Source organism: Syngnathus scovelli, chromosome 1 (genome assembly GCF_024217435.2).
Source record: "Syngnathus scovelli strain Florida chromosome 1, RoL_Ssco_1.2, whole genome shotgun sequence".
Classification (NCBI taxonomy): domain Eukaryota; kingdom Metazoa; phylum Chordata; class Actinopteri; order Syngnathiformes; family Syngnathidae; genus Syngnathus; species Syngnathus scovelli.
This window is the reverse complement of record NC_090847.1, coordinates 8,047,331-8,067,402: the sequence shown is the minus strand read 5'-3', so window position 1 is coordinate 8,067,402 and position 20,072 is coordinate 8,047,331. Positions and strand designations below refer to the sequence as shown.

Below are 20,072 nucleotides of genomic sequence, written 5' to 3'. Positions count from 1 at the left end.
TTTCCAATTGTGCATGTATCAAAAACAGTAATCAATAAAACAATAAAATGTGTGTAGAGACCCTATTCTGACATAATGAACTCCAGAACTTACTGCTTTTAGCAGAGCATTGTGAGACTTCACAATTGAGACATCACATATGCGCTACGTCAGATTTAGCCATGAAGAATAACAACAGAGAAAGAACGAGTTTTAAAGCTATAAATCCAGTCACTGTTTTGAGTTTGTGTCAGCTAAAGAAAATATTAATTAAAATACGATCAATATTAATATTCCTGTATGTTTTATATGTTTCCCTGCTGCAACACACCTGATGTACATGATCAGATAATCAGCAAGGTCTGCAGAAGCTGGATCAGGATCTTGATTGTTAAACATGAATTCTTTAATGCTTTACACCAGCATTGAAACCCGCCATCGGTCCTGCTTTCAATTTTATTGGGTTGTCGATTGTCAGCAAAATAGTGCAAGCCATATTACTCAAGCAAGTCAACAGGCTTGTAGATTTTTTGCTTGCTATAAATTATTGCCTGTTCACTTGCTTATCACTTGTTTTTATCAGCAATTCCCAATATTTAATATAAAACCCGCACCACAAGAAAAGGTTTGATACAGTATGTTCTTGCTTATTTTCATTTAGTAAAAAACAAAACAAAAAAATAAACATGTTTTGCCTGGTTAGGGAGCCGCCATATCAATGTTATGGAAATAACTGATGATGATCCCTTCATTTTCTCTACTGCTTATCTACTGGCTGTAGGCAAGAAGAAGGGTACACTCGCTGAACTGCTTGCCAACCAACTGGAGGACTCGTGTCTATATAGGTTCTCCGCTTGTGAACAAGTATTTACACTCACGCTCAAACCATGCAAGTAGTCTTAAAGACAAGATTCCCTCTCTGAGACGGTGAGTTACCTCATTCACTGCCATTGACGTCTATCAACGTTAAAGATTCATTTCAACAGAGCTGGCAGTGAGTTGACTACCAAAATTTTCAACAGTAATAACAAACCACATAATTTTACTTATTTTAATATCAAATTCCAGTCATAGACTGACAACAAAGGTATAGAAATGTTTTATTTCTCTGCTTGCATCCTTCTTATCCCTCCCAGGCCAGCCCGGCTTTATTCAGAAAATCTTGCCATAACACTATGCCCAGCCTAAGCCATTTTTCTTTTCTTCTTAAATAAGTGTTGGACTCCCCAATCTTCTATACAACAGTGACAGTGTTGCTGCTGCAGCACAATGGAGGCTCTGACGACTGAGTATTTTGACCAGAAATATTATGTTTCTTCAACTACACTAAAAGTTCGACTTGAAGACCAAGTGAAAAAGGGGGCAGCTAAATAACAAAGTGCAGTCTTTGACAGTGTAAAGTGCATTTAGGTTATAATGTTTAGATAAGCTGATGGAATGTGCAATGGATATCTTACTGAAGAGTTCAAATCTTACGGAAGCGTGGAGCTGCCAATGTGTAGTAAACAGTTTTTGACTGGCAAATACGATTGAATGTACTTGCGAGTGCAAGTACGTTTAAACGGATGGATGGATGGACGGACGGACGGACGGGCGGTATGCACTCGCCTGACAAGCCAGATTCAATTATGTTTGATGTATCAGCAACTTCCCCACGCTGTACATACCATGCTTAGAAACAGCCGGGATTGATCTAATGAAAAAGGAGGATGAACTGTGGAAAAAAAAAAAAAGACCCACTTGACTGGATTGAAAGATCCAACGTGACTTCCTTGTTCATCTGCTTGGGTAACAACCCACCGTTCACAATTGCGATGGATGAAAATAATTTAATTTCAAGGTTTCTATGTAGAAATGCTACTGTGTAATCTTTTAAAGTATTTGTAGTAAATATTGACAGAGCACAGTGTTGGAATGAAATGTATGCAGTGGCACATGTTAAGAAGAAATTGTCACATGACCTGAGCTGTTTACTTTCTGGTAGCGCCACGAGAAGATGGTTGCCTGAGACCCTACCCAAAAAAAATGTTAGTAAAGTATCTTTAAATAAACACTCAAATGTGTTTGGTGTGTGCGTAAAATGAGCAAATATATACATGCATATGAATGGTCACAATTGTGACCGGTGGGATCGCGGATCGAGCTGGAAGGGAGGGAACTTGCTGTCTCTGGCGCACAAGCCTCGACAGTCTAACGCGTGCGCCTCCTGGTCCTTTGGTCACTCCACTGTTGGCTTCTGGAGATGAGACATGACCCAGAGACCGATGCTTTTCCTGTAGTTAGATTAGCCAGCGCCTGTTTTCCATCACATTGCGCTACTTGGAGTGAGGGAGCAATCGAGAAGAGTTTGGCGGCTGCAGGGCGCGCGGCGCGCACTAGAACCAGCAGGCGAAACAGAGGATAAAAATGAATGCCACGGACATTTTCTGCCGTAACAACTCTATAGAGCCATTATGTGCAAACGCAACCGCTTCGTCTCCGAGCTTCATCGACATCACTACTTTCATGCACATTCTTCCGTCCATTTATGGCATCCTGTGCGCTGTGGGAGTTCTGGCCAACGGTTTGGTCATTTACGCGGTGGCTGCGTGCAAGAAGAAAATGGTGTCGGACATCTACGTGCTCAACCTGGCCATAGCAGACATGCTTTTCCTGCTGGTGATGCCTTTCAACATCCATCAGCTGGTCCGTGACAGGCAGTGGGTCTTCGGCAACTTTATGTGCAAGGCGGTGGTGGTGGTGGATGTCAGCAACCAGTTCACTACCGTGGGAATAGTAACCGTGCTCTGTATTGATCGGTAAGTCTATAAAAGAGATTTTACTGCCACTGTCATCAAAAAGCATTTATTTACCTCACAATGTTGAAAGTCAAATAATTAATGACCTCTAGCCATATTGTAATGAAGAACCAGGACAGATATGATCCACTTCAGGATCTATGTTCTTTATCATATTTACTCTCTGTCATTCCTCAAAAGTGGTGCCATCACACTGGGGCCCACTTAACTAAAATAAATAAATAAATAAATAAATAAATAAATAATTTAAATCTGCTGTATAGGTCAACAACATAAATGTAAATGTAAAATATTGCCTGAAAATAACTGTGGTATATTAAGTGAAAAAAAAATTCAAATTGACATTTTTTTTGTTTATGTTAACATTAAAAAAATTGTTGCATTAAAGTTAATCAAAATGGCTGATGTTTCAAACTTTTTCTTGAATTGTTTTCTTATTAGAATATGGGGCAGGCAAGCTTGAATATCATCAGTTGTCATGCTCCACAGGTTCCCCACCCTTATTCTAAAGCAGGCATGTCTAGCTCCGGTCCTCGAGGGTCACTGTCCTGCATGTTTTACATGTTTATATATTGTAATTTCCCTTAGAGTATATTCTATAAATTTCCTCCCAAAGAATCATGCTGTAGTTATAATACCAATAATCACGCGTGATTACGAGAATGTTCCCAGTGTAATTATGTGTGACATTCAAACTGCCTCTTTAAATGCACAGCATGATTTTCGATATCATCATAGGTCAGAGTTATAATAAATACAGTATAGTCACATATTAGAATAATAAATAATCTGTGCTATTCTGCAACACCAGACATTTTCTTTGTGGATCCAGCCATCCATTTTCTAAACCGCTTCTCTTCACGAGGATCGTGGGCGTGCTGGAGCCTATCCCAGCTGACTTTGGGCAGTAGGCGGGTGGCACCCTGAACTGGATGCCAGCCAATCGCAGGGCACACATAGACAAACACCCATTCACACTCACGGGCAAGTGGTCAATTGGCCTGCCATGCACGTTTTTGGAATGTGGGAGGAAACTAGAGCACCCAGAGGAAACCTACGCAGTCACAGGGAGAACATGCAAACTACATATACATTATATATACGTGCATCTTGTCTGACACAATATTGAGCCAAGCCCAAAGGTAAGCAAAGCTGCATTGACTTTTGTTAGATGTTCAATTGCGCATACTGTAAAGTTAAAGTCCCAATGATCATCGTCACACACACATCTGGGTGTGGTGAAATTTGTCCTCTGCATTTAACCCATCCCCATGTGATTTTAATCCATCCCCTGGGGGAGAGGGGAGCAGTGAGCAGCAGCGGTGCCGCGCTCGGGAATCATTTGGTGATCTAACCCCCCAATTCCAACCCTTAATGCTGAGTGCCAAGCAGGGAGGCAATGGGTCCCATTTTTATAGTCTTTGGTATGACCCGGCCGGGGTTTGAACCCACAACCTTCCAGTCTCAGGGCGGACACTCTACTACTAGGCCACTGAGCTGTAATAGCATTAATTAACAGCTTTAATTTCCAATAAGTGTCACATACAGTTGATTGTTCAGTTAGGTTTTTCAAGATCAAAGTCAAAGTCAAAGTCAGCTTTATTGTCAATTTCTCCACATGCCAAAGACACACAAAGAAACCGAAATTTCGTTCCCCCCTATCCCACGGTGACAAGACATGGCTCACAACAGACAAACAAGTAAACAAGTATAACAAAAGCGTGCTGAATAAATAATGAATAAATAACACAACAATAAATAAATAAATAAGAGGAGCAGAAAAAAAAAGGAGCAAGTGCGCGTACAGCAGACATTCCCGAAAATAGCGCAACAGTGCCGCACGCTACGCAGAAGGGGGTAGCGAGTTCAGGGCCCTAACAGCCTGGAGAAAGAAGCTGTTGGCGAGTCTGGTGGTGCGGGAGCGCAGGCTCCTGTACCTCTTCCCAGAGGGCAGAAGGTCAAACAAAGAGTGAGCCGGGTGACTCACATCTCTGGCAATCGAGGTTGCCTTGCGGGCGAGATGGGAGGTGTAAATGTCCTTCAGGGAGGGGAGCGAAGCACCAATAATCTTACCAGCCGTATTCACTATGCGCTGCAGTGCCTTCAAGTTCTGTTCAGTGCAGTTACCACCCCAGACAGCGATGCAACTGGTGAGGACGCTCTCAATGGTGCCACGGTAGAATGTAGACAGGACTGCCTGAGGAGCACATGCACGCCTGAGCTTCCGCAGGAAGTACAGGCGGCGCTGAGCTTTCTTTGCCAGTGACGAGGTGTTTGCGGACCAGGAGAGGTCCTCACTGATGTGCACCCCCAGGAACTTGGTGCAGCTCACCCTTTCCACCACAGCACCGTCGATGATCAGCGGCAGGTGTGTTGTGTGACCCTTCCGGAAGTCAACAATGATTTCCTTGGTCTTATTGACGTTCAGCAGGAGGTTGTTGTCCCTGCACCACGTGGTCAGAAGGTCAACTTCCGACCTGTACCGAGTCTCGTCGCCAGGGTGTTTATGTTTGGCAATGTGTCCAGTGCATTTGCGACATACACAGATCTGCACAGTAATTAGCAAGAGTAACTCTTGGCTTGGTGATGATCGCATTGTCTCTGCCGGGGATTGCAATCGCTTCGCTGTTCTCTTTTGCCAATTTGTACTCTCATGTTATTAAGACACACAATTGTCCCAAACTGTGGGGGGTAAAAGAACAATTTATCCCCTTGAAGTCTGTAGATGGATGTCTCAAACCATCTATTTATTGAATTATTTGTTTGTTGTTTTGGGAGTGTGGTGTGAATTTGTCTGCATCACCTTGAGGCAGACAAAATATTTCTGTCGATTTTCTACATTGAATTCTTATGCGCCTTACAAAGAATGTTGATGAGCCCATCCAAAAAGGGTTGAATGATGAGGCACCATCAGTAGGTCTCTTTGTTCTTGAAGCTTTAGCCTTTCACATAAGGTTCATGTTTGGCTCCATCAAATGTCTCCAAGGAATTTCTCTGGCAAACTATTCCATCCTGGCCCTCCTGTGCTGTTTCCCAAATGGTGCTTTCCATTTTCTATTGAAACATCAGTTCTTGTATTCATATCTATGACCTTGACTCTCTGAAGCTGGTTGGTAAAGTATGCTCACGCATGTATGCTCTCATAACTGCTGCCGCTTTCCATGATGTACCCATTCAATGTCTGCGATTCAGACAACCAGTGGTTAGTTTTTCCCATCAGGGCATTGGATTGTAAGGAAATGTATTGGATCTGGTTCAAATGTTATCGATTGCTTTTCATTCTTGACCCAATTTTGGGGGAGTTTTAAGTTTCAAAGAGCATTTGAAATAACACTTACGTACCACTTGCTTTTTCTGGTTGTAAGGTTATCGTCAAAGAAAAAGCAAAACAAACTTATGGAGTTCTTCTTTTAAATGTTCCCTGAGCTGAGCTCGGTGAAGCCATGAACGTCATCAGTTTCAGCTCTTTCTGAGTGACATTGGAGGGGTTTAATTCCCCCTTTTTTTTTGTTTTTTAAATGTATTTCTCCAAAGGTACATTTACTAGGTGTTGAACTGTACATGTTATTCAAGAACAAGCAGATAATGGCATCATATTTGCTTATTCATCCATGACCATTTTAGCAACTTCATTCGGTGATACAAATGTTAGAAGAACAAATAAAAAAATAAATACAAAAAGTGCAGTTCATCTTTTACTGCTGATAGACATCACATCTGCAGTAAGTGATCATTAAAATGTTTTCTTATTTTTTGAGACAGACGGGTATGTTTTAAACGCTCAATCACATATGTAGATGGCTTTAATAATTGGATTAGTGCTTGCGCAAAATGTTCAAGATTGTCACGTTATTAAAAGCTTGGTAATCAGACGCCCCAGACAAGTATTTTTGTTAAAGAAGTATAAGAAAACTCAAAACACCAAAAAAAAGAACCCTGCAAAAGCGAAAACCAACTGAAACTAATTACTAATACCATGCATGAGCTTTCAAGGTTCATTTATCCTCGACCTTGTACTGACAAATGCTGCATTTATAAAAAAGTAGAAGTATTCCTAAAACTAACAAAAATGAAATTAAAACATTGTCAAAAAGAACTACTAAGAACTATTTACTCAAAATGCTAAAACTTACTGAATAAAAAAAAAAAGATCGAAAGTCAAAAACTAGTACCTATAATGAAAAAATGATCATAACCTTAAATTTTGATGTGCCTTTTTTGTAGGGTTGAGAAGTGACAAGTGAGGTGTATGTGTCTTTATGGCTTTAAGCTATTTCTTTAATTAGCTTGTTGCACTAGGTCACTTCTATTAACTGGATAAAAGGTCATTTTCTCATCTTAAGATGAAGTGTCTCAGACGTTTGTAAATGATTTTGACCGATCAATATGGAAATGGGCATTTGACTAAATTAACTTGACAGACGGTGGGGAGTAAAGAATCAATAAAAATACATTCAAAATTATACCGTCAACAAAACAATACAAATATATTTCCTAATGTGATGGGAGAATGTCACGTGTCAAATGTTCAATTGAGACCAATAATGTTACCTGGAGGAGGTATAGTATGGTACATATGGATGGAGCTCCACTTGAAATAGCTGACATGTCATTCATATTGAAAAATGAGTAAAATGATAACAAGAAACTCGATGCATCATATCCGTGAATTGGGGATTACTGGGACTGCACTCACTGTCCATCCATCACACTAACAGAACAATGCATTAACTTGGAAAAGGCTTTTTGGCAAACAGACTTTTCCGCATTAACTACAATTTATCTGAATGCCCTTTGGACAATTGCAAAAAGTCTTGGTGGAAGTGCACTGCACATACTCACATTACATGTAGACATAAAGACAGTTCTAAGTCATACCAGTATAATGGTTTAATAAGATGTCCATTGTTTTTTTCATAAATGGCCAAGTCCCTCCTAAATGGAATGATGGGCAACTTTATTATTCCTGTAAGTGGAATTACACAATGTTAAATGAATATTTGGGGTTTTATGTGTGTGGGGGAAAAAAACATGAGCATTACAGTAAGCATCTATGTTTAGTAGTTTTTGGGAAGATTCTGCCATAACATACAGAAGCAGAACCTCAGATTTAATTCGAACGCTCAGCGATTAAAATAATGATGCTCATTGGAAGCCCAGCAATGTTCCTCCTATCACCTGTTGTGGAATGCCTCTAAAATTGTGAATTTGTCCCCACAGGTACATTGCCATCGTTCACCCCACCTCAGAGCGGCGGACCATTCAGTGGACTATCATGATCAACGTGCTGGTGTGGATCGGCAGCTTTCTCCTCACTGTGCCGGTTATGATGTATGCCAAAGTCGTACGTCGAGAGCATTTAGAGATCTGCATGATGTATCTAGATGGGCCCGAGGACATGTACTGGTACACGCTCTACCAGTCCATCCTGGGTTTCATCATCCCACTCATCATCATCAGCACCTTTTACTCGCTCACGCTCTACCACGTGTTCAGCTCCATCCGTCGGGTCAAACGCAAGCAGACTGTGTGGGCCAAGAGGGCCACCAAGATGGTGCTGATGGTTATCGCGCTGTTCCTGATCTGCTGGTCACCCTACCACGTCATCCAGGTGATCAACCTGAGCAACAATTACCCGACTGTCGCCTTCATCTACGTCTACAACATCAGCATCTGCCTCAGCTATTCCCATAGCTGCATCAATCCGCTGATGTTGCTCATCTTTGCCCAAAATTACCGTGAACGTCTTTGTCGCAGAACCACGCTCAACAGTTCCCAACACTCATCCAAAGTGACTGTCGTGAAAACAGAGGGATCCAGTATGGCCGCTGACCCCGGTTATCGTTGTACTGCCATTTAGTGAGGAACATTTCAGGCAGAGAGATGTGGACATGTTGCTTTTTGTTCAAATGGACGAGGTAATGTAGGCCGTGCAATTTGTACAAGGATCAGAAATCATACTGAGGGTGTCGTGTTCAGCAAAAGAGGTGATGCGCATTTATGTTTTTAATCAAAGGTATCTTGTCACCTGCTTCCAAGCATGGAAGCAATGAAAGAAGGGATGCTGAGGTACCACTCAAGTGTGACTGTTTGGGGATCATATTATAATTGAATAAATGCAGCTACATTCTGTCTGACAACAAAAAAACGTGGGATATTTCCCTGGACAATTTACCTGACAGCTCGCTGTTAATCTTGGTATCATAAATCAAGATAGCAGAGTTAGGATAGGTTTACATGACCAGGTTAACAGTTTTTTCCTTCTTTTTTTTTGCATGTGCGCCAACCATTTGTCCAACTGGACACAGGACAGGTAGCATTGCAGATATGAAAAATGGGATGTCTGAAATTTCAGAGGTTCGACAAGGCAGTTTGCGGCTTCAAATCAGTATTTTCTACTTCTGAAGTCAGGGGTAGTCATGTACTCTAATTTGAGTGAGATGAAAAAAATCTGATGTGTTTGGGGGAAAACCAAAACCAAACTCCATGTTTACAAATGCTTATTTAACTCTTATTTCAAATGATTGCCAAGACTACACTGGTCTTAACCGGTTTTCAGTTAGTCATCTCATGTTAACAGCCCCTCATTATTTTTAGTCCTAGATACCATTAATATTAATGAAGGTATTTATTCGGGACATTAAGTGTCAAAGATAAAGAGTAGATGTTTTTTTATGACAGTACTTGTCTCATTGAATCAAAAAGGTAATCAAATGTCAAATTAGAAAGTAGCGCTTTCTGTGCATTTCGTGAATTTAATTCTAACTAAAGGTCCACTAATTTGAAACAGTAATTAGACAATGTTATTTAGTGTTGTGAATCTTATGTAGGTCACTAAAGAAACTACCCAGGAACCCCGTTTAGACTTAAGTTACTGAAGGGTCGTATTATAACAGCATCTAAATTGGTGAAAGGCTTTATCGATGGGATGTTGTGTCCATCCATCTGTCTGTCCGTCCGTCCGTCCGTCCGTCCGTCCATCCATCCATCTTCTTCCGCTTATCCGGGGTCGGGTTGCGGGGGCAGCAGCTTCAGGAGGGACTCCCAGACTTCCCTCTCCCCAGCCACTTCATCCAGCTCATCCCGGGGGATCCCAAGGCATTCCCAGGCCAGCTGAGAGACATCGTCTCTCCAGCGCGTCCTGGGTCATCCCCGGGTTCTCCTACCGGTGGGACATGCCCGGAACACCTCCCCAGGGAGGCGTCCAGGAGGCATCCTGATGAAATGCCCAAGCCACCTCATCTGGCTCCTCTCAACGTGGAGGAGTTGCGACTCTACTCCGAGTCTCTCCCGGATAACCGAGCTTCTCACCCTATCTCTAAGGAAGAGCCCGGACATCCTGCGGAGAAAACTCATTTCGTCCGCTTGTATCCGGGATTTCAGTCTTTCGGTCACGACCCATAGCTCGTGACCATAGGTGAGGGTAGGAGCGTAAATCGACCGGTAAATTGAGAGCTTTGCCTTTTGGCTCAGCTCTCTCTTTACCACAACGGACCGGTACAGAGTCCGCATTACTGCCGACGCTGCACCGATCCGCCTGTCGATCTCGCGCTCCATCCTCCCCTCACTCGTGAACAAGACCCCAAGATACTTAAACTCCTCCACTTGGGGCAGGATCTCATCCCCGATCCGGAGAGGGCATTCCACCCTTTTCCGATCAAGGACCATGGACTCGGATTTGGAGGTGCTGACCCTCATCCCGACCGCTTCAAACTCGGCTGCGAACCGCTCCAGTGAGAGCTGGAGATTATGGCCTGAAGAAGCCAACAGCACCGCGTTATCTGCAAAAAGCAGAGACGCGATGCTGAGGTCCCCAAACCGGACCCCCTCAACGCCTCGGCTGCGCCTAGAAATTTTGTCCAGAAAAATTATGAACAGAACCCTCACTGGGAACAAATCCGACTTACTGCCGGAAATGCGGACCAAACTCTGGCATCGGTGATACAGGGACCGAACCGCCCTTATCAGTTGGCTCGGCACCCCGTACTCCCGAAGCACCCTCCACAGAACCTCCCGAGGGACACGGTCGAACGCCTTCTCCAAGTCCACAAAACACATGTGGACTGGTTGAGCGAACTCCCATGCACCCTCGAGGATCCTGCTGAGGGTGTAGAGCTGGTCCACTGTTCCACGGCCAGGACGAAAGCCACACTGCTCCTCCTGAATCCGAGGTTCGACCTCGGATGTTATGTCGAACCTGATCATTCAATCCAATGGGAAAACATGTATTATTGCTTGTGGAGCATAAAAAGACACATTTGTGCAAATGAATCACAAAAATTCAATCCAAGCTAAGCTTCATATAAAGTTTTGGTATCAATATGAAGATACTAAGCAAGTTGAACATTTTTTTGAAGGCTTCGGATCACCATAGCAGGTCCAATTGGCTCACTCTAATTTCATCACAAGCAGAAGTTTTTATTGTGGTGGCGTTTCAGTGGAGCGCTTTGAACATAGGTAATTGTTATTATTATGTTGTTAAACGTTATGTGATTGTTCTCATTTCAGGTATGCGCAAAAAAAAAAAAAACTGAGCAAGAAATGATGGCCATGAATCTTTCTGTCATAATAGATTATGTAATTTTCCTGTATGAACCTAATTTGCTCTTATTCATTTCTATTGTAAAATTAAACAAATGCCGATGATATACTGTGGAATCTTCGGACATGACAAAAAAAGGCAGTTTTGCTTCCTTTATTTTTGGGCTTATTTTCTGAAATCAAACACAATTACTTCAGAGCTACCTTTATGTAGTTAATAGAAGTTGATTTGCAATTTAACATTTAATCCTGTATAGTACATTTCTTTTTCTCATGAACTGCGTTATTTAATCAATCACGGCACAGTTAGCCTTGCGGACCTATTGTATAGTATGTTAAAAAGAGACTGCGGTCGCTACAATCAATATGCAATATCTATTATAGTGTTCATTAGTTCTGATCTGTGGTAATAATTTTTGTGTGGTGTTTCCTGCCGTGCTGTGGTCCTGAGATCCTACCAAGTTGTGGTTGTGCTCACATGTTTTGTCTTCAAGCTAAATGCTTCTGAATCCAAGCATTGTGTGTGTGAACATGCTGACAGAGAAAGCTGAGTGTAATATCTACACTGTGCACAGACAAAATGCGACTTTGACTAAAATGTCACATGAACGTTGCGGTTGTCTTGTTTTCATTTTCAGTGGTCTATGATGCAATTGCAAAAATCCCTTTACAGAAAAAAAATCAATTTACAATTGCCACCACTGTCAACACTTAAAACGTTTCTAAAAGCTCTGGAAGTTTCAAGGTGTTATGTGTTTGTATCCATGAAATGTAGAATATGTGCTGCAGCGGGTTTGTGTTGTTACAGTCAAATAGTGTATTTTGAAAGAATATCTGATGCTCTGTTGAGAATATCATGTTGCTATTGTAGGTTACATATTGTATATTGTTGTTGTACTGAAATAAAAGTGGCTTCTATTCAAGAGCGGTTGACTCACAGTTTGTTTGTGGTCACGAGAAAGGTTTGACTGTTCATCTGTTGGTTGGCAAATATTGTAAAACTTTCTGGGGATTTCACACATATGTAAACAATCTAATATCAGCAAATACAATCTTAATTGTCTATTTTTCAAATGGCAAACTTTGAGCGGGTGAATCCAGATTTAAAGGTCAATGACATCCGCAACCGGAATGGAACCAAACACAGACACTAGCTGTTGTACATCGATGACCACGAGGGCTATTTATCACTATTTTGTAACACTAACGTGTGACCAGAAAAAAAAAAAAAATCCGTAGTTTGAACAAAATGGCTGCTTATTAATTTTCCAAATAAAATAATATAGCACATGTTGCAGATAAAGTACTGTATAATACCTCCCGTAATTACCGGGGCAATTTGTATTTATTCTCTGGGAAATACGTACCACTAATTTAGTGAACGGCACCTCGAATCTTCATTGGTCCAATATACACACACACGCACACACACACACACACACACACACACACACACACACACACACACACACACACACACACACACACACACACACACACACGCACGCACGCACGCACGCACGCACGCACGCACGCACACACACACACACACACGCGCACACACACACACACACACACGCACACACGCGCACACACGCACACACGCACACACGCACACACACACACACACACACACACACTCACACACACGCCTACTGTACACAAGTTCCTGGACAGGTTGGCTGGATATTTTTTATTGAAGAATCTGTCAAACAAGATGATCTGTTGAGCAAATTCCAGTGTGTCACACGATGTTCCACGAGTGCAGTACATTCTGTAACAGTTTTTATTGATTGTTTTGACACAGCCGTCAACTCCAAATCGACATTTTCAAAGCAGTTAACGTCGAGGGCTAAACATATGCCACAGTGGTCAAAATGACACATTTTATTTGCAAACGGCAATACCTGTGCCAAAATATTTAAAATATGGAACAAAAGCATTACAAAATGGGCAACAAATACAGCTCTTGTGTGCACCATTGCTTGTCATTGCAACCTATAACTGTACGTAGCTTACATGCCAGTCCCGTTTGTAGTCAGATTTTCCCTCTTGCAAAAAATGCATCCAGAATTAGATATGCTTTGATGCAAATTTGATTGATTACATTCTTTTTTTTCAGACTGTGGCTGACAAATGAAATATCCACACAGAGAATACAAGGAATTGAAAATAAAATCCATTAATTACTGTGTGTGAAATTAGGAAGAAAAAGCAACAGTCTTTTACCGTAAAGAGCAAAAAACTATAGTAGGCATATACTAGCCACAAGTCTCTTCTTCTGAGCCCTTCCAGATAAACCTCCACCTTGCAGACAGACTCCTCTACCTCTTACTCTCACTCTACCTCTCTTCTGCCTTAGACCTCCTCAATCCATGCTTGCAAAGAACAACACAACTCTGAAGAGTAATTGTAAATTTAAATTTTTTTTTGAAAAAGTGTCAGACAGGTGCTTTTAGTAATTGTATACTGATCAGGAAGTTTCTAAGAGCTCAAAGCATATGGTTTCCATTCTGTAAGCACAGCTAAAACAATGGTGTTTGGACTTCTTGAATGACATCCGTGTTAACTGTTTTGCAAAAAACTATGTCCTTCCACCTTCACATTTGCATGAGGTGTTTTCAGCTGAAATGGTGATGATGAAGACTGAGAGGTTCCCAGGTTCTTTAAACAGGTCAAAGCAATCAATAAAAACTGTAATAGCATCAACCTGTAGCCTTCATCTTTGTTGGTACCGTCAGGACACGACAGTCCTGCATTGCCTGAGTTTTCTAGCGTCTCCAGCCTTCTTTCATCTGGCCCCGATGAAAGCCCACAGTACTGTTTGGATCAAAGAATTAATTTCAACTTTCTCCTTTTAAATTCACTATGCTTTGACATTTATTCACCAAGGTCAGTAGTACCTTGTATGTGTGCTCTCTTACCCGTTTAAAAGTCCACATATGGTCGGTGTGAATAAAATGCACTTTACTTTCATACGTGACATCACAGCTGTAAGGTTCATGAAGGCAAGCTATGTTTTCTGTGATGACTTATAGTCAGTCAATGGATTTGTTTTGTTTGTTCAATCAACTGTAGTTGTCTATAGATTTCCTCGTAGTACCAAAAAGAGCAAGCAGTGATTTGCTTAAAGGCAGCACACAATTATTTATTGGCCAATTAAACACAAGCATGTGTGTGTGTGTGTTTATGACACAGGGCGTGTGATGCGTCAGTGCAGTAGTGTTGGAGTAGTTGGCCTGTAGTTTGTGCAGGCTGCATGCTGCCTCTGCTTGCCACGTTTCTGCTTTCAGCTACCGCCACCGGCTAGCCCTCTGTTTCCGGGGGTGAAAAGAGGAGCCGAGTGCATAAGCCTCCTCAGCCGGTACACAGCCTCTCCATTGCCAAGACTTGCACACGCCTCCTCGTGGCCATACACGGTAACTGGCACCTTGCGGTCCCAGGATAAGTTGTGCAGGATCTCGGAGCAGCAGTGGGCCCCAGAGATGTGGCATGTAGGCCCACCGGTGTGTGGACATGCCCTACTGCCCATCAACCACTGACCCAGCTGTGGGTAAAACAGCTCCAGCTATGGGTAAGACCTCAACGGTGGACCAGGCGGAGGATGATGGCTGACCTAAGGGGTGGCGTTACAACGGCTGGGAAGGCGGATGAAGGCTGCAGCAGAAAAGGATCACCAGTTGTCTTGGTCTCCTTGCCACTGGACTCTGACCCTGATCTGTCAAGAACAGTGTGGTGACTGTCTGTGCACCAGTCTCCCCACTCTAAACAAAGTCACGCACAGGCGTCTTTTTCAGGGAATCCACCTTACATCCCGGATTAAAGTCCTGTGGCGACCGGTAAGTGGCAACGGGGGCAGGATTGTGAAGTCTGGAAGCCCTTAGTCACATGTTGGCACATCAGGCGGTGGATGGTAGATGATCGTTGGGCTCTTGGACCGAGGCAGAAGAGCTCTTCGGCAGCTGCATCCACGACTGAGCAGCCCTTTTTAGGATCCACTCTGCTCACCCCTGTGGGGGTAGGGGCTAGAAAAGGTGCCCTAAACATAGCCTGCCTCAAACCTCCCGACTGGATTACCGCGTTCAGAGGGATCACCAATATGCGGTCGAAAACACAGAAACATGAATTTTGGAGCATGGAATATGCGCACACTAATGGACAGTGTAACCAGTGATAGGCCGGAGAGGAGAACCGCCATTATTGCCAGGGAACTGAGAAGATGCCAGATTGACATAGCTGCTCTTTCAGAAACCCGACGGGCAGAGGAAGGTTATCTGAAGGAGGAATAGGGTGGATACACTTTCTTCTGGAAAGGAAAGGCCACAGATGAGCCTAGGATCCATGGGGTTGGTTTTGCCATCAAGAACCAACTGATCAGTCAGCTCTCTGAACTCCCTGTGGGAATCAGTGAGCGCCTGATGACACTCCGTCTGGTGCTGGCCAACAACCAGACGGCAACAGTTCTTAGTGCTTATGCACCTACCCTCATTTCCGATGAGGACAAAAAAGAGGCCTTCTATGCCTGTCTGGATGAGGTATTGTCAAAAATCCCCAAGGAGGACAAGATTATTATATTGGGAGAGTTCAATGCCAGAGTGGGCCGTGACCACCACCTCTGGAAGGGCACCATTGGAAAGGAAGGCATTGGAAACATCAACTCCAACGGGGTTTTGCTTCTTAGCAAATGTGCTCAATACGACCTTATCATCACCAATACCATCTTTCGCCAGAAGAACAAACTCAAGGGCTCATGGAGACACCCTCGCTCTAAACAATGGCATCTTATTGACTATGTCATAGTCAGAGCCAGGGATCAGCGCGACGTGAGCATCACAAAAGCCATGATGGATTCAGAGGCCTGCTGGACAGATCACCGCCTGATACGATCCACGATGTCCATCAGACTCAAGAGGAAGAGGAGACTGCAAAAGAAGCTGAGCCGGCAAAGACTAAACCTTGAGACCCTGAATAAAACTGCCGCCCTGCAGCTGTTTCAGGCCTCTCTTGGAGAAAGCCTCAATCAGGAATACCCTGAGGACATTGAAGATCACTGGAGCCTGCTCAAGTCTTCCATCCTCGACACCTGCAGTGCCACTCTCGGGTACAAGGCCAGAAAGCATCAGGACTGGTTTGATGAGAACGACACAGAGATAGAACAGCTCATCTCCAAGAAAAGGGAAACTTTTCATGTCTGGCAAAATGACATCACCTGCACAGCAAAGAGACAGGCTCACTCCAGAGCCAAGGCTGACGTCCAGAGCCGGGTGAGACAGATTAAAAACTCCTGGTGGACAGAAAGGGCACTGGAAATCCAGAGTTTGGCAGACTCTGGTGACACCAGAGGCTTTTTCAGTGCTACCAAGGCTGTCTACGGCCCAAGCCATCGCGGCCAAAACCCCCTACGCTCTAAAGACGGGCAGGAGCTGTTGAAGGACAATGAGTCCATAAACAACCGGTGGAGAGAGCACTTTCAGGAACTCCTCAACCGTGACAGCACAACTCAGTCAGATTTCCTCAGTCACATCCCTCAGAGTCCCATCAGGGAAGACATGGGTGAACCTCCCACTTTAGCAGAGGTCCAAGATGCCATCAGGAGCCTGAAGAACAACAAGGCCTCTGGGCCAGATGGGATCCCAGCTGAGGTCCTAAAGGAAGGTGGACTAGAGCTCCAGCGCCACCTCCATTCCCTCTTTCTGAAGGTCTGGGAAAAAGAAGTATTCCCCTCGGAGCACAGGGATGCTCTGATAGTGACCATTTTCAAGAAAGGGGACAAAGCGGAATGTGGAAACTATAGGGGCATCTCGCTCCTTTCAACAGTTGGCAAAGTACTTGCTCGTGTTCTTGCCAACCGCTTACTGCCACTGTCTGAGGAAGTTCTCCCAGAATCGCAGTGCGGTTTTCGCCCAGCTAGAGGCACTGCAGACATGATTTTTACAGCACGCCAACTCCAGGAGAAATGCCGTGAGCATGAACAGCCTTTGTTCATGGCTTTCATAGACCTGACAAAGGCCTTTGACTCGATGGATCGCCAGGCCCTATGGAGCATCCTTCTGAGGTATGGTTGCCCGGATAAATACGTCAGAATACTGCGTTTATTACATGATGGAATGACAGCCACAGTGCTCAACAACAGCTCCTTGACTGAGCCTTTCACTGTAGAGACAGGGGTCAAACAGGGATGCATCATTGCACCCACCCTGTTCTCTGTCTTCATTGCCGCCATACTCCACCTCATCAACGAAGAACTACCACACGGAATCCCAATTTGGTACAGAACTGATGGCAGGCTCTTCAACCTTAACAGGTTCAAAGCCAAAACCAAGATCAGAACCACCACGGTTGTGGAGCTCCAGTATGCAGACGATAATGCCATTGCAGCACACTCTGCAGAAGACCTCCAGGGCATCCTGAACTCCTTCACTAAGACATACAGAGCCCTGGGTCTGACCGTGAACATCAAGAAGACCCAGGTGCTAAATCAACCCCCACCCACCCAGCCATCTACTCCGCCCATCATAAATGTGGACAACACTGCACTTGAATATGTTCACCACTTCCCCTACCTCGGCTGCCTTCTCTCCTCCAAAGCGGACATTGACTCTGAGGGCAACCATTGCCTGAGCTGTGCCAGTGGAGCGTATGCCAGACTCCGAAAAAGAGTCTTTGAAGACAGAGACCTCCGGGCTGACACCAAGCTCCTGGTTTACAAAGCTGTGGTTCTCCCCACCTTACTTTATGGGGCAGAATCATGGACAACCTACAGCAGGCACCTAAGAGCTCTTGAACAACACCACCAGAGAACCTTGAGGAAAATACTCAGGATCAAATGGGAGTACAGACGCACAAACATCAGCGTTCTGGAGGAAGCCAGGATACTGAGCATCACCACTTTAATAATGCAGCACCAACTCCGATGGACAGGACATCTCATCCGCATGGCTGACACCCGCCTCCCCAAACAGATGTTTTACTCCCAGCTGGAGAGAGGTCCGCGAGCCCCGGGCAGGCAAAAGAAACGTTTTAAGGACAACGTCAAGACCAATCTCAAGAAATTCCAAATAACATCTGAGGACTGGGAGCGCATCACCTTGAACAGGAACTGCTGGAGAGCAGCGGTGCAAGAAGGTGCAGCACATCACGAAAAGGAACTCCGCCGTGTCGCAGAAACCAAACGACAACTCCGTAAGGAAAGACAAAAACAGGCTCCAGCACGACCACAACCCACCACCACTTTCCCCTGCCCACACTGCACAAAAATATGTGAATCCCGGATCGGCCTCCACGCCCACCTGCGGACCCACAAGTTGACAACCCTGAGAAAAAGACAGTCATACTCGTCCCGAGTGACCGCCGATGGTGATACATACTGCATATTTTGCCACACATTTTTGGGTGGGTTAATTATGTTCAAATTCCTAAAGGCATGTTTAGCATAAACAATATTACTAATCTCAAAAAGAACATCATAACGACCGTACTTAATAGCTGGAACTAGTGACTTACTAAAAGTGGAAGGAGATCTGAACAGTTCAAAATAAACCTTCGGGGCTGTTTTTGTGCACGGCGTAACTCTGGTGTTGGTAATTTCACATCTGAGAGAGGGAGATAGAGAGATGTCTGCACTGTCTGCGGTTGCGGTCACAGCACACTAATCATGGCCAATCAAAGCGGGTCCTTCTCATTTCATGGATATGTTTAGTTTTACTTCCCCCTTGTAAAGATAAAGCAGAAAAAAAAACTATTGAGTACACATCATAGGTCACAGTTATGGTGGGAAAATCTTTTTATACAAATATATATTTTAAATATGGAATTTGAAAAGGGGTGTGTAGACTTTTTATATGTATATGCAGACATGTTCAAGGAGGGACTGAGCTTTGTGACAGAGATACTCTAATTCTTTGGGCAGTTGTCATTGAAAAGCTCAATGTCTAGTGTGTGAAACATGGATTGAACAAAAAGATTATCACGGTGGACATGACATGATTCAAGCACGTTCGTCAGCAACTCTGCAGTGCAGAAAAAGCATGTAGAACTCATCGCTGTTTATCTTTTAATCTTTTCCCCCTTTTGAAAGCACACATTCCAGCTCACTTTTGAAGCAGCTCGTGACACTCTGTGGCTAATGAAAGAGAGCAATGTGAAGTGAAGACTTAGTCCAGTTGATTGTACTGGAAATTAGATTACACCGTTATGCATGTCTTGGCCCATGTGTTTACTGGAACTTGTTGGGAAATGTTATAAATTGCTGATGAATGATATTGAATAGGATTATATCATCAATTCTAAACTATAAAATATTTCAGTATATAAGATAAGTAGACAGCAAATGCATAGATGGTTGTTTTTTATATAGTGGGTTCATTAATAAAGGCAAATTATGCTTGTAAGATATGATATACATGCATTGATTATTCAGCATTTGCAGAATGCATGAACAATGAAGTAATTCAAATTTTTAACTTCTCCCAAAAAAGTAGCTTAATTTGAAAAAAAAAAAATACACTGTTGCATATTTTCTTTTATCTACTGTATTTCATGTTATCATAGCGTTCAACAACTTCCAATAAAAATTATGTTTTGGGGTCGTTTTAAAAAAACACCTTTACTTTCCATAAAGCAAATTATCAATACCACATGAACTGGCAGCCAGTCCATCGCAGCACACAAACAAATGACTATTCACATGCACATTCACACCAATTGACAATTTGTAGCCTTCAGTTAATCCAACATGAGCGTTTTGGAATGGAA

At 43.4% G+C, this 20,072-nt stretch overlaps 1 protein-coding gene across 1 annotated transcript; it reads left to right on the top strand.

Annotated features, from left to right (window-relative positions):
* Positions 1-2,144: 2,144 nt before the first annotated feature.
* mchr2b (melanin concentrating hormone receptor 2b) lies at positions 2,145-12,243 on the top strand. The gene is made up of 2 exons (XM_049746534.2): positions 2,145-2,777; positions 7,998-12,243. Exons 1-2 carry the CDS (start codon positions 2,386-2,388, stop codon positions 8,635-8,637), a joined length of 1,032 nt encoding a protein of 343 aa, XP_049602491.1. The 5' UTR covers positions 2,145-2,385; the 3' UTR covers positions 8,638-12,243.
* The last annotated feature ends 7,829 nt before the right edge of the window (positions 12,244-20,072 follow it).